The sequence below is a fragment of the Staurois parvus genome, unplaced genomic scaffold (genome assembly GCF_062004578.1).
Source record: "Staurois parvus isolate SC_StPar_1 unplaced genomic scaffold, SC_StPar_1.0 ptg001470l, whole genome shotgun sequence".
NCBI classification, from domain to species: Eukaryota; Metazoa; Chordata; class Amphibia; order Anura; family Ranidae; genus Staurois; species Staurois parvus.
In genome coordinates, this window is record NW_028319266.1 from 93,643 (window position 1) to 110,102 (window position 16,460).

General features: G+C 49.6%; 1 protein-coding gene across 1 annotated transcript in view; it reads left to right on the forward strand.

Annotated features, from left to right (window-relative positions):
- Positions 1 to 16,460, forward strand: part of NELL1 (neural EGFL like 1) — an 846,265-nt gene that overhangs the window by 51,994 nt on the left and 777,811 nt on the right. Inside the window, exon 2 of the mRNA XM_089662420.1 lies at positions 327 to 497. Within this exon, the coding sequence (XP_089518546.1) occupies positions 327 to 497 (171 nt within the window). The remainder of the gene's footprint in view (positions 1 to 326; positions 498 to 16,460) is intronic.

The following is a 16,460-nucleotide window of genomic DNA, read 5'->3' on the forward strand; positions in this document are numbered from 1 at the left end:
CTGGATCAGCTGTGGGTATAGGGCTCTTCTCTTTATTTTTCGATGAGTTGAACTCGATGGACTTTTTTTTCAGGCTGAGTAACAATGTAGCTATATTTGTCTATCTGTATCTCTGGTTCTCTCCATCTGTCTGTTGAAAAGGAAAAATGCGACCCCGCTTCCCGTAGAAGCTCTTGTTTCCTCTTGTCCATGGCCATCCTTCAAGAGCATGTGTTCACCTCCTGAGAGCAGATGGCTTCATCTTAGCAGTCCTTCCTTGGTGCACTTTCCGCCTCGCTTCGGACAGCTTGGCTCGCTGACTCACCCCTTTCTGTTGTCTTTTGCAGCTTCTTTGAACTGGAGAGCAGCGGTTTGAGGGATGAAATCAGATACCACTACAGATATAATGGAAAGTCAAGGACAGAAGCTTTCCCCTACCGTCTGGCGGATGGACAGTGGCACAAAGTGGCTTTGACAGTCAGCGCCTCTCATATCTTGCTTCACGTCGACTGCAACAAGTAAGTCACTGGGTTCCTGCCTTTCAAAGTTGTAGATTTAAAGTTTCACTTTTTCACAGTTTTCGTGCAGTAAAGCATGCTTGCTATACTCACTGTGGAACCTAAGGGGTTATTTCTGTGCATTGTGTAAAAAAAAAAAGCTGTTTGATCCTGTCTTCTCTGATCCTCCCCTTCTTCCATTGTCCTCTAAATATCTCCTGATAAAACATAGGTTTGGATTTGTTTTGCACATGCTCCGTTTGGTGTGTATTGCTAGAGAGGTTTTGTTTTTTTTTCTTGGGAGAGTGCATGTGATCAGCACAGGGCCAATCAGCACTGTCCAGACAGAGGTCAGGGGTTCTGTATCCTCTTGGAGTAGAATGAAAACTCCTCCTAAAAGCTTTAACCAATGCTTTGCTGGACACTGAAGTCACAACACTGCTATATACTGCTGATGAGAAAAGGTATTTAGCAGTTTATATTTACTAAAGTAATTGCACTTTCATGTTCTGAATACTGTGGGAGACCAGATATAGGGACTGCAGGGTCCGGGGAGAGCGGATATAGTGAATGCGGGGTCCGGTGAGACCAGATATAGTGAATGCGGAGTCCGGGGAGAGCGGATATAGTGAATGCGGGGTCCGGGGAGAGCGGATATAGTGAATGCGGGGTCCGGGGAGAGCGGATATAGTGAATGCAGGGTCCGGTGAGACCAGATATAGTGAATGCGGAGTCCGGGGAGAGCGGATATAGTGAATGCGGGGTCCGGGGAGAGCGGATATAGTGAATGCGGGGTCCGGGGAGAGCGGATATAGTGAATGCGGGGTCCGGGGAGAGTGGATATAGTGAATGCGGGGTCTGGGGAGAGCAGATATAGTGAATGCGGGGTCCGGTGAGACCAGATATAGTGAATGCGGGGTCCGGGGAGAGTGGATATAGTGAATGCAGGGTCCGGGGAGACCAGATATAGTGAATGCGGGATCCGGGGAGAGCGGATATAGTGAATGCGGGATCCGGGGAGAGCGGATATAGTGAATGCGGGATCCAGGGAGAGCAGATAAAGTGAATGCGGGATCCGGGGAGAGCGGATATAGGGAATGCGGGATCCAGGGAGAGCAGATATAGTGAATGCAGGGTCCGGGGAGAGCAGATATAGTGAATGCGGGGTCCGGGGAGACCGGATATAGTGAATGCGGGGTCCGGGGAGAGCGGATATAGTGAATGCAGGGTCCGGGGAGAGCGGATATAGTGAATGCGGGGGCCGGGGAGAGCGGATATAGTGAATGCGGGGTCCGGGGAGAGCGGATATAGTGAATGCAGGGTCCGGGGAGAGAGGATATAGTGAATGCGGGGTCCGGGGAGAGCGGATATAGTGAATGCGGGGTCCGGGGAGAGCGGATATAGTGAATGCGGGGTCCGGGGAGAGCGGATATAGTGAATGCGGGGTCCGGGGAGAGCGGATATAGTGAATGCGGGGTCCGGGGAGAGCGGATATAGTGAATGGGGGGTCCGGGGAGAGCGGATATAGTGAATGCGGGGTCCTGGGAGAGCGGATATAGTGAATGCGGGGTCCGGGGAGAGCGGATATAGTGAATGCGGGGTCCGGGGAGAGCGGATATAGTGAATGCGGGGTCCGGGGAGAGCGGATATAGTGAATGCGGGGTCCGGGGAGAGCGGATATAGTGAATGCGGGGTCCGGGGAGAGCGGATATAGTGAATGCGGGGTCCGGGGAGAGCGGATATAGTGAATGCGGGGTCCGGGGAGAGGGGATATAGTGAATGCGGGGTCCGGGGAGAGGGGATATAGTGAATGCGGGGTCCGGGGAGAGGGGATATAGTGAATGCGGGGTCCGGGGAGAGGGGATATAGTGAATGCGGGGTCCGGGGAGAGGGGATATAGTGAATGCGGGGTCCGGGGAGAGCGGATATAGTGAATGCGGGGTCCGGGGAGACCGGATATAGTGAATGCGGGGTCCGGGGGGAGCGGATATAGTGAATGCGGGGTCCGGGGAGAGCGGATATAGTGAATGCGGGGTCCGGGGAGAGCGGATATAGTGAATGCGGGGTCCGGGGAGAGCGGATATAGTGAATGCGGGGTCCGGGGAGAGCGGATATAGTGAATGCGGGGTCCGGGGAGAGCGGATATAGTGAATGCGGGGTCCGGGGAGAGGGGATATAGTGAATGCGGGGTCCGGGGAGAGCGGATATAGTGAATGCGGGGTCCGGGGAGAGCGGATATAGTGAATGCGGGGTCCGGGGAGAGCGGATATAGTGAATGCGGGGTCCGGGGAGAGCGGATATAGTGAATGCGGGGTCCGGGGAGAGCGGATATAGTGAATGCGGGGTCCGGGGAGAGCGGATATAGTGAATGCGGGGTCCGGGGAGAGCGAATATAGTGAATGCAGGGTCCGGGGTCTAGTAACACTTTAAGGTATGAATAAGTTTTTTTGTCTAATGTTTATGGAAATTTTAAAAATGACAGATTACCCACCTCAGCCTCTCTCCTCCAGGGTTCTAGGGCTTCCTTGGGCAAATAATTCCTCTTACATAAGTAATCACTAACAATGTTTCACTAAGTTTAAGGGGGGGATACTTTCCACCAGAGCTTTTCTTCACTGGGCACATGGGAGATTGCAGTTCCGGCACCTCCAGCACTGAATGTATGTAAAAGGGGTGCTGGGGGGTGTCCATTGATCCTGGCTGCTTGGGGATCTATTGTTGCTGGGGGAACTATTATTGTTGGGGGGTGTATTGATGCTGCAGAGGTTTATTGTTCCTGGTGAGGAACCTATTGGTGCTTAGGAGGGCTGATGTCTTATGAGGGGGATCTACTGTTGAGGGAGGGGTCTATTGTTCTGACTGCTGGGGGAAGGGCCGGTGGACCCTGGTGGATCTGTTATTGCTGGAGTGGTATTTTGTTGAGGGGGTCTATTGTTGCTGGGGGCATCTATTGTTGGGGGCATCTACTGTTGCTGGAAGGGTTCTCTTGTTCTTGTGGTGATCTATTGTTGCTGGGGGGTGTATTGTTACTAAAAGGAATGTATTTACTGCTTTTCTTTACAAATTTCTTAGCCACAGACTGACACTTGGTTCTGCATTCTCTAAAGGGGTACGGGGAGGGGGGAGGGTAGGGGGTGGAACCAAAGGACAGTTCTTGGAGGTGGGCAGGGGCAGAGACAAGGGATGACGGTGGGGGGGGGGGGAGTACCTGCACCTATTCTCCGTGATGAAAAGCCTTGCTTTTCATTGACCATCACCTAATGTACCATGAACTGCAGATACTGTGGGGAGGGGGGGGCCTGGGGGGTGTCCATTGATCCTGGTTGTTTGGGGATCTATTGTTGCTGGGGAATCTATTATTGCTGAAGGGTGTATTGATGCTGTGGAGGTTTATTGTTGCTGGTGAGGAATCTATTGGTGCCAGGGAGAGGGGATGTCTTATGTTGCTGAGGGGGATCTACTGTTGAAGGAGGGATCTATTGTTCTGACTGCGGGGGATCTGTTGATCCTGGTGGATCTGTTATTGCTGGTTGGGGTCTATTGTTCTGAACGCTGGAGGGGGGGTGTATCTGTTGATCCTGGTGGATCTGTTATTGCTGGTAGGGGGTGGAACCAAAGGACAGTCCTTGGAGGTGGGTAGGGGCAGAGACAAGGGATGATGGTGGGGGAGGGGGGGTACCTGCACCTATTCTTCGGGATGAAATGCCTTGCTTCCCATTGACCATCACCTACTGTCAGGGGCGGACTGACAACTAATGGGGCCCCTGGGCAATATGGGATCATGGGGCCCCTGTGTCCTCGCCCACACTCAAATCACACCCAAAAAAGCCTATGAAAGGTACCAGGGACATCTCATGGGGCCCCCTACTGACCCCGGGCCCTCGGGCAGTGCCCGAGTTCCCCAATGGTCAGTCCGCCCCTGCCTACTGTCCCGAGAACTGCAGATACTGTACAATTATCAATAGGGGTTCACCAAGACTGGAAAGCTGTTTCAAGGGTTCCTCCACATTAGAAAGATTGAGAAACACTCGACTAGTCCGGCCAAAATGATTTGTTAGCTTCAGGTAGAGTTTATCATTTCTGCGGGCCTCTCTACCAAAAAAGAGCTTTGGTTGGAGAGTAAAGCCGGCCACACACGGGCCGAATCCCGAAAGAATTTTCTTTCGAAAATCTTTTCTAGGAATTTTTGTTCGAATTTCTCACCATTAGTGGGTCAAAGAAAAAGCTCATTTTCGTGTGACCATCGAATTTGAGTGATTAGGCTTGTTTGTTGGAAATGTTTTGAAAAACGAACGAACTTTGAATCAATGATGGGAGAATCGTGCAAGAAATATAAAGCTGTGACCTTGGCCTACACGAAGATATTTTAACATGTATTCCAAAAATGTAAATGAAACATATATTTTCCAAAGGCATATATTTAAAAATATATTTTTTTAAATATATTTTCCAGATATTTTTGAACATCTAAAAAAAATGCACTTAAACGTAGATTTTTAAATATACTTGTAAATGCGTTCCAAATGACACTTTGAAATATATTTCAGCATGCTTTCTGAACAGGGGCGGACTGACCATTTGGAAACTCGGGCATTGCCTGAGGGCCCGGGGTCAGTAGGGGGCCCCATGAGATGCCCCTGGTACCTTTATCATAGGCTTTTTTTGAGTTTGGGCAAGGACACAGGGGCCCCATGATCCCCTATTGCCCAGGGGCCCCATGAGTTGTCAGTCCGCCCCTGTTTCTGAATATATTTTTAATCATATATTCACAAATGTATTTATTTATTTCAGGTACTTATATATCGCAGTCAATTTACGCCGCACTTTACATATATATTGTACATTCACATCAGTCCCTAACCTTCAAGGGGCATACAATCTAAGGTCCCTAACCCTCAAGGGATGTACAATCTAAGGTCCCTAACCTTCAAGGGGCGTACAATCTAAGGTCCCTAACCTTCAAGGGGCGTACAATCTAAGGTCCCTAACCCTCAAGGGGCGTACAATCTAAGGTCCCTAACCCTCAAGGGGCGTACAATCTAAGGTCCCTAACCCTCAAGGGGCATACAATCTAAGGTCCCTAACCCTCAAGGGGCATACAATCTAAGGTCCCTAACCCTCAAGGGGCGTACAATCTAAGGTCCCTAACCCTCAAGGGGCATACAATCTAAGGTCCCTAACCCTCAAGGGATGTACAATCTAAGGTCCCTAACCCTCAAGGGGCGTACAATCTAAGGTCCCTAACCCTCAAGGGGCGTACAATCTAAGGTCCCTAACCCTCAAGGGATGTACAATCTAAGGTCCCTGACCCTCAAGGGATGTACAATCTAAGGTCCCTAACCCTCAAGGGGCATACAATCTAAGGTCCCTGACCCTCAAGGGGTGTACAATCTAAGGTCCCTAACTCACATTCATCCATACACATACTAGGGACAATGTAGACAGGAGCCAATTCACCTACCAGCATGTCTTTGGGAGGAAACCGGAGCACCTGGAGGAAACCCATGCAAGCACAGGGAGAACATGCAAACTCCATGCAGGAGACGCCATGGTTGGGAATCAAACCCATGACCCATTTACTGCAAGGCTGACGTGCTAACCACTAAGCCACTGTGCCGCCCTATATATACAAATATATTGAAATACATTTTTGAAGTATATTGATTATGGCCAAAATTGTAGTATTTGAAATATATGTTAATATACTTGGGAACAGGGGCGGACTGACCATTTGGAAACTCGGGCACTGCCCGAGGGCCTGGGGTCAGTAGGGGGCCCCATGAGATGCCCCTGGTACCTTTTTCATAGGCTTTTTTGAGTTTGGACAAGGACACAGGGGCCCCATGATCCCCTATTGCCTGGGGGCCCCATAAGTTGTCAGTCCGCCCCTGCTTGGGAAGAATATATTAAGAATGTATTTTTAAAATATATTTAAAATATATTTTTCTTCCATGTGGGGGGCTCCGCCTTTATCAGCAATCTCCTAGTGTTACCTAGACAGATCTGCTACGGAGTATCCTATTGGACCAATTATGAACTAAAGTGTACATAGCTGCATTGTCCTTGTGTTGGTAGCTTCCCTGGATCCTGCCTCCATCCCAAATGAAGCTTTTGGAGAAGTATTTCTTGAAAGCCTCTATAGAAGTTGCGCCTTTGGTGTCTCTGAGCCTCGTATCAGATGTTTGCAGGAGGACACCAAAGTCAAACGTTGGCGGCTCAGACGGATCCGAGCTCTCAGGGAATACGAATTATCAGCGCCAACGTCCTTCCTAATGGGGAGCCGCCATGCTGAGCTCGTCTGGGAAGGAACCTTGTCGGCGATATCCTTTTTAGGTGGTTTTCAAACTGCAGATAATAAACCTCAAAAAATAAAACGAGAAGAAAAAAGGTTTTCATAAACCGAGGAGGTTGTACAGTGAGTTGAAGGCTGACAAATAAAATAAAACCTCTGGCCGCAGTCCCGCGAGCGCTGCGTTTTGGACTGTAATCCTTGTTTGTCTTCTTTAAAGGAAAAAAAAAAGACTTCAGTGTCACAAAAAAAAGATACAATGTATATATCATCGCTACACGAGCCGTTCTGTCATTTGTCCGCTTGTCAAGTCCGGACCAGGGGCGAACTGACAACTCATGGGGCCCCCGGTCATTTCAAAAATGACCTCTTCGTTGATGATGAGCAACCTCTAGGACAGGGATGGGCAACTGTGCCCCTCCAGCTGTTGTAGAACTACAAGTCCCATGAGGCATTGCAAAACTGACAGTTACAAGCATGGCTCCCAAAGGCAGAGGCATGATGGGACCAGGGCTGGACTGACAACTCATGGGGCCTCCGGGCAATAGGGGATGATGGGACCCCTGTGTCCTTGCCCAAACTCAAAAAAACCCTATGAAAAAGGTACCAGGGGCATCTCATGGGGCCCCCTACTGACCCCGGGCCCTCGAGTTTCCAAATGGTCAGTTCGCCCCTGGTCCGGACACTTTCACCCCCTTACTGCCCAGGCCAATTTTCAGCTTTCAGCGCTATCACACTTTGAATGACAATTGCGCGGTCATGTGGTGCTGGTATGTTGAGTGTGGGGAGCCAGCTGTGACTTCACCACCAGCTTCCCACTGAGCGGTTCTGCTTCTGCGGCCTCCTGGTACCTGTGATGTGGGGTCCCGAGAGGTTGCGGGCAGGGAGGGAGGGAGCTGAACATCCGACCAGAAGTGGGAGCGATTACCCACCAAAACTAGGTACCCCCCCAAAAAAAAATGTCAAAAGAGTTAGAGGAGGACATACAGCAGAACAATCTCTTAGGGTGAAGTTCCACTTTAAGGTGCTCTATAGTATGGGTGCATTTGGCTGCATTGTAGGTGCATGTTGGGATTCCATGTAGAATGAATTCAGCACGCCCCCATAAAGGGGTGTATTTATCACAAGGCAAACAAGGCATTTGCCTAGGGCGGCATTTTTCAGGGGGGCAGCGCTGCCCCCTGGAACAAGGAATACACGCTGCATGGGGACCAGGTGGGAGCCAAGAGAGCCTGTGGGCTGCTTGATGATGTATGCAGAGCAAAACTCTCGTTCCCGGGGATGTCCAGAGCTGTGAAGGTGTGTGTCTATGAGTTTCTTTCTCTCTCTTGCCAGGGATGGGAGGGGGGTGGCGGTTAGTGTATGGGGGAGGCAGTAGTAGTGGAATGCTCTCTTGGCCGGGGTGGGGGGGGGAGATGGTGTTGGTTGGTGTCAGGCTCTCTCCTTTGGGGTGGGTTGCTGGTTAGTGCTATGCTCTCTCCACAATTGGGGGGGGTGTTGGTCAGTGTCGGGCTCTCTCCTTTGGGGGGATGGGTTGCTGATTGGTGTTATGCCTTCTCTGCGGTTGGGAGGGGGGTGTTGGTGTCAGGCTCTCTCCTTTGGGGGGGTGGGTTGCTGGTTGGTGTTATGCTCTCTCTGCGGTTGGAGGGGGTGTTGGTGTCAGACTCTCTCTTTTGGGGGGTGGGTTGCTGGTTGGTGTTATGCTCTCTCTGCGGTTGGAGGGGGTGTTGGTGTCAGGCTCTCTCCTTTGGGGGGGTGGGTTGCTGGTTAGTGTTATGCCTTCTCTGCGGTTGAGGGGGGGTGTTGGTGTCAGGCTCTCTCCTTTGGGAGGGGTGGGTTGCTGGTTGGTGTTATGCTCTCTCTGCGGTTGGAGGGGGTGTTGGTGTCAGGCTCTCTCCTTTGGGGGGGTGGGTTGCTGGTTGGTGTTATGCTCTCTGCGGTTGGAGGGGGTGTTGGTGTCAGGCTCTCTCCTTTGGGGGGTGGGTTGCTGGTTGGTGTTATGCTCCCTCCGCGGTTGGAGGGGGTGTTGGTCAGTGTCAGGCTCTCTCTTTTGGGGGGATGTTGGTCGGTGTTATTCTCTCTCCACAGTGTGTGTGTGGGGGGGGGTTCATGTTGGTTGGTGTCAGGCTCTCTCCACGGGGAAGGTTGGGGTGGCTGATTTTTGTGTTGCCTAGGGCAACAGTTGAACTTAATTAGAAGAAGAGATGGTGCTGAAAATAGGGAACAGTTGGTCTGCCCTTCACAGGGAGACAAAGAAGGACAGCAGTGACCACAGATCCATCTAGACCAGGGGTCTCCAAACTTTCTAATCAAAGGGCCAGTTTACTGTCTTTCAGACTTCTGGGGGGCTGAACTATGGCCATTTGGAGTAGAAAGGTCCCAAAAGCTGTGAGAAAAAATTGTATGTTTCAGTGGGAGGAATTGTGTTCATTGGTGTCATTGGGCCCATTTGTTGGTGTCATTAGTAGGAACTGTGCCTCTTCATTGGGGTCAATGGAGGGGTGGATTTGCCCCATTGTTGGTCTCAGAGGGCCGGATAAAAGCAGCAAAGGACCTAAGTTTGGAGACCACTGATCTAGACGGCAGGCATGGCTTTGAGTTCCTCTTTAAATGAATACTATTTGTCTTTGGGTGTATACTGAGCCCAGGGAGTTGAGGTGTTCATGAAGGTCAGAAGGACATCAGTGACCACAGATCCATCTAGACCAGGGGTCTCCAAAATTTCTAATCAATGGGCCAGTTTACTGACTGTCTTTCAGACTTCTTGGGAGCTGAACTATGGCCATTTGGAGTAGAAAGGTCCCAATAGCAGTGGGAAAAAAAATGGGAAAAAAGGGAAAAAATCAATTTTATGGATAATTCAGTGGGAGGAATTGTGTTATTGGTCATTGGCGTCATTGGTCCCACTCGTTGGTGTCATTGGGCCCATTTGTTGGTGTCATTAAGAGGAATTGTGCCTCTTCATTGAGGTCAGTGGAGGGGTAGTTTTGCCCCATTGTTGGTCTCAGAGGAAGAAATGTTGCCCCAAGGGCCGGATAAAAGCAGCAAAGGACCTCAGTTTGGAGACCACTAATCTAGATGGCAGGCAGGGCCTTGAGTTCCTCTTTAAATGAATACTATTTGTCTTTGGGTGTATACTGAGCCCAGGGAGTTGAGGTGTTCATGAAGGTCAGAAGGACATCAGTGACCACAGATCCATCTAGACCAGGGGTCTCCAAACTATCTAATCACTGGGCCAGTTTACTGTCTTTCAGACTTCTGGGGGGCTGAACTATGGCCATTTGGAGTAGAAAGGTCCCAAAAGCTGTGAGAAAAAACAGTGCCTCGTATGTTTCAGTGGGAGAAATTGTGTTATTGGTCATTGGTGTCATTAGGAGGAATTATGCCTCTTCATTGGGGTCAGTGGAGGGATGGTTTTGCCCCATTGTTGGCCTCAGAGGAAGAAATGTTGCCCCAAGGGCCGTTTAAAAGCAGCAAAGGACCACAGTTTGGAGACCACTGATCTAGATGGCAGGCAGGGCTTTGAGTTTCTCTTTAAATGAATACTATTTGTCTTTGGGTATATAATGGGCCCAGGGAGTTGAGGTGTTCATGAAGGTCAGAAGGACATCAGTGACCACAGATCCATCTAGACCAGGGTTCTCCAAACTTTCTAATCAAAGGGCCAGTTTACTGTCTTTCAGACTTCTGGGGGGCTGAACTATGGCCATTTGGAGTAGAAAGGTCCCAAAAGCAGTGGGAAAAAACAGTGCCTCATTTTATGATTCAGTGGGAGAAATTGTGTTATTGGTCATTGGTGTCATTAGGAGGAATTTTGCCTCTTCATTGGGGTCCGTGGAGGGGTGGTTTTGCCCCATTGTTGGCCTCAGAGGAAGAAATGTTGCCCCAAGGGCCAATAAAAGCAGCAAAGGACCACAGTTTGGAGACCACTGATCTAGACGGCAGGCAGGGCTTTGAGTTCCCAGGGAGTTGAAATGTTCATGAAGGTCAGAAGGACATCAGTGACCACAGATCCATCTAGACCAGGGGTCTCCAATCTTTCTACTCAAAGGGCCAGTTTACTGTCTTTCAGACTTCTGGGGGGCTGAACTATGGCCATTTGGAGTAGAAAGGTTCCAAAAGCTGTGGGAAAAAACAGTGCCTTTGAGTTCCTCATTAAATGAATACTATTTATCATTGGATGTATACTGAGCCCAGGGAGTTGAGGTGTTCACGAAGGTCAGATGGTGGCAATCAACCTGACTGATAAAGCTAGGACCCTCATACGTCTAATTCCTTTGTGTCACCATCTCCCTATTATATTTTTTCCACCATTTTCCGCAATTACTCAGAAATATTACTTTCTATAGCTTCTTTGTGTCTGGGAATTCGGCCAAGCTTTAACCTATTTTGACGTGAGGGTAATTTAACAATTGGCACTTCATTGCGACCCGCTGCTGTAATTAGCGACTAGGCCCGGGCTCTGACTGCACGAGCAAAGTCACCGTTGACACAAATAGGCTTAGTTACTTTTCTCCAGGCTGCCCGAGGCACGGCAGACGCCTACTTATGAATGGAGGAGAACAAAGGATCTTGGTAGGCAGTCGAAGGAAGACCATTCTAAAATAAATATTGGGCGATGGGCTGTGATGGCCTACTACTGGCCCGTCTGTGCCTGGCTTCCATGGAGCGGACCCAGAATGAACGCGCAATAAGCGACGACGGATATTATGCGCAATCTACTTGCTTTGAGTAGGGAGGAAGCCCGAGGCCAGCATTTGAGCGATGGGAACCAGGGGCGGACTGACCATTCGAGCACTTGGGCACTTTCAGTAGGGGGCCCCATGAGATGCCCCTGGTACCTTTCATAGTTTTTTTCATAGGCTTTTTTGGGTGTGGGCGAGGACATACGGGCCCCATAATCCGTTATTGCACGGGGGCCCCATGAATTGTCAGTCTGCCCCTGGTCTGCCCCACGGACACCGACCAATACCACAATCGTCTGCCCCCACGTACACCGACCAACACAAAAATCATCTGCCCCCCACGGACACCGACCAACACCACAATCGTCTGCCCCCACGGACACCGACCAACACCACAATCGTCTGCCCCCACGGACACCGACCAACACCACAATCGTCTGCCCCCACGGACACCGAGCAACACAAAAATCATCTGCCCACATGGACACTGACCAACACCACAATCTTCTGCCCCCACAGACACCGACCAACACAAAAATTATCTGCCCCCACGGACACCGACCAACACCACAATCGTCTGCCGCCATGGATACCGACCAACACAAAAATCGTCTGCCCCCACGGACACCGACCAACACCACAATCGTCTGCCCCCATGGACACCAACCAACACCACAATCGTCTGCCCCCACGGACACCGACCAACACCACAATCGTCTGCCCCCACGGATACCGACCAACACCACAATCGTCTGCCCCCACGGACACCGACCAACACAAAAATCGTCTGCCCCCACGGACACCGACCAACACCACAATCGTCTGCCCCCATGGACACCGACCAACACAAAAATCGTCTGCCCCCACGGACACCGACCAACACCACAATCGTCTGCCCTCACGGACACCGACCAACACCACAATTGTCTGCCCCCACGGACACCGACCAACACCACAATCGTCTGCCCCCACGGACACCGACCAACACAAAAATTGTCTGCCCCCACGGACACGACCAACACAAAAATCGTCTGCCCCCACGGACACCGACCAACACCACAATCGTCTGCCCCCACGGACACCGACCAACACAAAAATCGTCTGCCCCCACGGACACCGACCAACACCACAATCATCTGCCCTCACGGACACCGACCAACACAAAAATTGTCTGCCCCCACAGACACCGACCAACACCACAATCGTCTGCCCACACGGACACTGACCAACACAAAAATCGTCTGCCCCCACGGACACCGACCAACACCACCCCTTCTTTCCCCTTCCCGCGAAGAGAGCCTGATATTGACCAATAACACCCCCACCCCCCACCCAGGAGAGCCTTTGACTACCCCCCTCACCCGCTCATCTTCATAGCTCCCCGGGAACAAGAGTCAGGCTCTACATACACCATCAAGCAGCCCACAGCCTCTCTCGGATCCCACCTGGTTCCCATGGCGCACTTGTCCCTTCTTTCATCTCTTCTTCTGGGGGAAGGTGCTGCCCCCCCTGAAAAATGCCGCCCTAGGCAAGTGCCTTGTTTGCCTTGTGGTACATACACCCCTGGTCGGAAGACTTCCCTCTGCCAAATGCTGTGATCTCAGCAGATGGTTGCCCAGCAACTGACACTCACTGTGGGTCCTGTTTTGGTCATGTGTGAATGGAGGTATCTTCACCTGGGTCCAACAGCCCAGGACTGGGGAGCAGGAGATCCATTATGCTCCCCAGTCCGCAGATCTGATCCATCCTGCGGGGATCGTCGGCTTGCTTTACAACTTACCTTTTCGTGGAGCGGGTCCGGTGTCACCCCGTATAGGGTGCATGCCAACGATCCCCGCAGGATGGATGGGATCTGCGGATTGAGCATAATGGATCGGAGTCTGATCCATTATCCTCCCCAGTCTGCAGATCCGATCCATCCTTCGGGGATCGTCGGAGGGGGTGTCACTGAGTGTTATCACACCGGGTGACACCAACCCTAGGGACGCCCCCTGGCATACCCCCATACGGCTGCCTTGGGGGAGGTGGTAACCACTTAGTTTTACCCCCACCGTACGTGTGAACCTGGACTGCTGTGAGGTAGATTGGATTCCTTCTCTTTCTATTCTTATTACAATATAAAGATACATTATTATTCCGACTTCTCTTACACATCACAGATCTCGGGGGGGAAAAAATAAAAAAAAAAATAAAAAAAATAAAAAAAAGGAATTAGCACTTCTACAAAAGGCTGTGAAATATCTGACACCCGAGCTTAGAGGGAGAATTGATTACAGGAACAAACTAATCTGATTAAATTACCGCCAAGCCGCTTATGCAACAAGGTTAGCGAATGACAGCCGGGAAATGTCCGATGAATAAACATCGCGGGGAAAATTCCCCGGACTTCCATGCGGATGGCGATCCCTAATACCGACCGCGGCGTGCGAGGAACACGAGACGGATTTATCTTTTCTGAATTGGAATTTAAACACGCGTTGCAAAATGAAATAATTCCGCGCGGCGAAGGGAGCTTAGGATGTTTTGTGATCTGCTCACAACGCACGGATATTCACGTCTGGGGCGCGAGGCGCAATTTTTGGAGATCTCGGGCGCCATTCGTGAAACGGTATCTAAACATTTATTTCAGGTACTTATATATTGGTGATATTTATTTATTATTTATTAGTGATATTTATTTATTTATTTCAGGTACTTCTATATTAGGATTTTTTTATGCATTTCGGAGCGGGGTCCCCCTCGAAATCGGTCCGGTATGGAGTTTTTATACATTGCAGCGCGGGGTCCCCCTCAAAATCCATATCGGACCTATAGGGTCTGGTATGGATTTTTTATACCTTTCGGCGCGGGGTCCCCCTCGAAAACCATACCAAACCTATAGGGTCCGGTATGGATTTTTTTTTATACATTTCGGCGTGGGGTCCCCCTCGAAATCCATACCGGACCTATAGGGTCCAGTATGGATTTTTTATACATTTCGGAGTGGGGTCCCCCTCGAAAATTAGGTCCGGTATGGATTTTTTTATACCTTTGGGCGCGGGGTCTCCCTCGAAATCCATACCGGACCTATAGGGTCCAGTATGGATTTTTTTATACATTTCGGAGTGGGGTCCCCCTCGAAATTAGGTCTGGCATGGATTTTTTTATACCTTTGGGGGCAGGGTCCCCCTCAAAATCCATACCGGACCTATAGGGTCCAGTATGGATTTTTTATACATTTCGGAGTGCGGTCCCCCTCGAAATTAGGTCGGGTATGGATTTTTTATACCTTTCGGCGTGGGGTCCCCCCTTAAAAAACGATTTTTTCGGAGTGAGGTCCGATATGGCTACATTTAGGGGGGGGTCCCCCTCAAAATCCATACTGGACCTATAGGTTCCGGTATGGACTTTTTATACATTTCGGAGTGGGGACCCCCTCGAAATCCATACCGGACTTATAGGGTCCAGCATGGATTTTTTTATACATTTCGGAGCGGGGTCCACCTCGAAAACATAGCGGACCTATAGGGTCCGGTATGGATTTTTCATACAATTCGGCGCGAGGTCCCCCTCAAAATCCATACCGGACCAATAGGGTTCGGTATGAATTTTTTATACCTTTTCGGCGCGGGCCCCCCCTCGAAATCCATACCGGACCTATAGGGTCCGGTATGGATTTTTTTAATACATTTTGGCGCAGGGCCCCCCTCAAAATCCATACCAGACCTATAGAGTCCGGTATGGATTTTTTATACATTTCGGAGCGGGGCCCCCCTTGAAATCCATACCGGACCTATAGGGTCTGCTGTGTGTTTTTTTTTTTTTTCTTAATTTGTATATGCCCTGCTGTCAGAGAGTTGCTAAGGATGAGGCGGGTGCCTGCTCCGTAACAACCAGCTATTCAACTGGTCGTTATGGACTCCGGCAGCTGCCGGCTCCTTAACAACCAGCTAAAATGAGACGTATTCTTTAACTGTCGCATGTCTGGACCACTACTTATTTAATGCATGATCATAGAGATGGTCTTAACCCCTCCCCCCCGTCTCTTTTGGCAAAGGGTTGGATGAGGCCCCCGGGCCCCAGCTTGGGCTCCAATGATTTAGAATTTTCTGTACGTCTGACCGTGACCAGTCCACTTTGAAGCTGTCTGGTCCGGCCGGCGCAGGTGAGACGGTTTTGTCTGCTTTAGCGGCTCTATCCGTCGACATTTCAGGGAAAACAGCTTGCCGGGGTAATGGATGTGTTGTGATGGGAACATCGACCACCTGCGCACATTTGCATTATCGCGGCGACCTGCGAATTTGACGGCTATTTATCGCTCCTTGACATTTAAGGAAGGCGTAATGTAACACATTCGGGCTCGGAAAAGCCGAACGTTTTTCAGCTCCATTTCACTTTGTTGCCCTGAAGCCGATCACCGCGCTTTGTAAAACTGTCCAAGTTTGGGGGAAAAATGATGCCATTTATATGTCAATTATGTCGTAAAATTCTGACAGCATCGCAGGCGATGATTGGCTGCTGGATGGAAAAGCCATTCTAAATATTTACAATCCAGTTTTCCATCCCCCCGCCTTCTGGAAGCTGACCTGAGGAGCGCTGCTTACTTTTTATTATGGCTCCAAACATGAAACCATGGACAGGCTTAAAGGGGAAGAGTTCAGGGGATTTTTTTCCTGCTTTTTAATTTTGTAATTATTTTATTAATTTATTTTTATTTTATTTATTTACTTTTGGTTTCCTGCACCATTCACTTTGTAATTAATGTGAATTTTAAATGTGGTATTAATTTATTTTTATTTTATTTATTTATTTATTTCCTGCACCATTCACTTTGTAATTAATCTGAATTTTAAATGTGTTATTAATTTATTTTTATTTTATTTATTTATTTATTTATTTTTCCTGCATCGTTCACTTTGTAATTAATGTGAATTTTAAATGTGCTATCAATTTATTTTTATTTTATTTATTTATTTATTTATTTTTTTCCTGCACCGTTCACTTTGTAATTAATGTGAATTTGAAATGTGT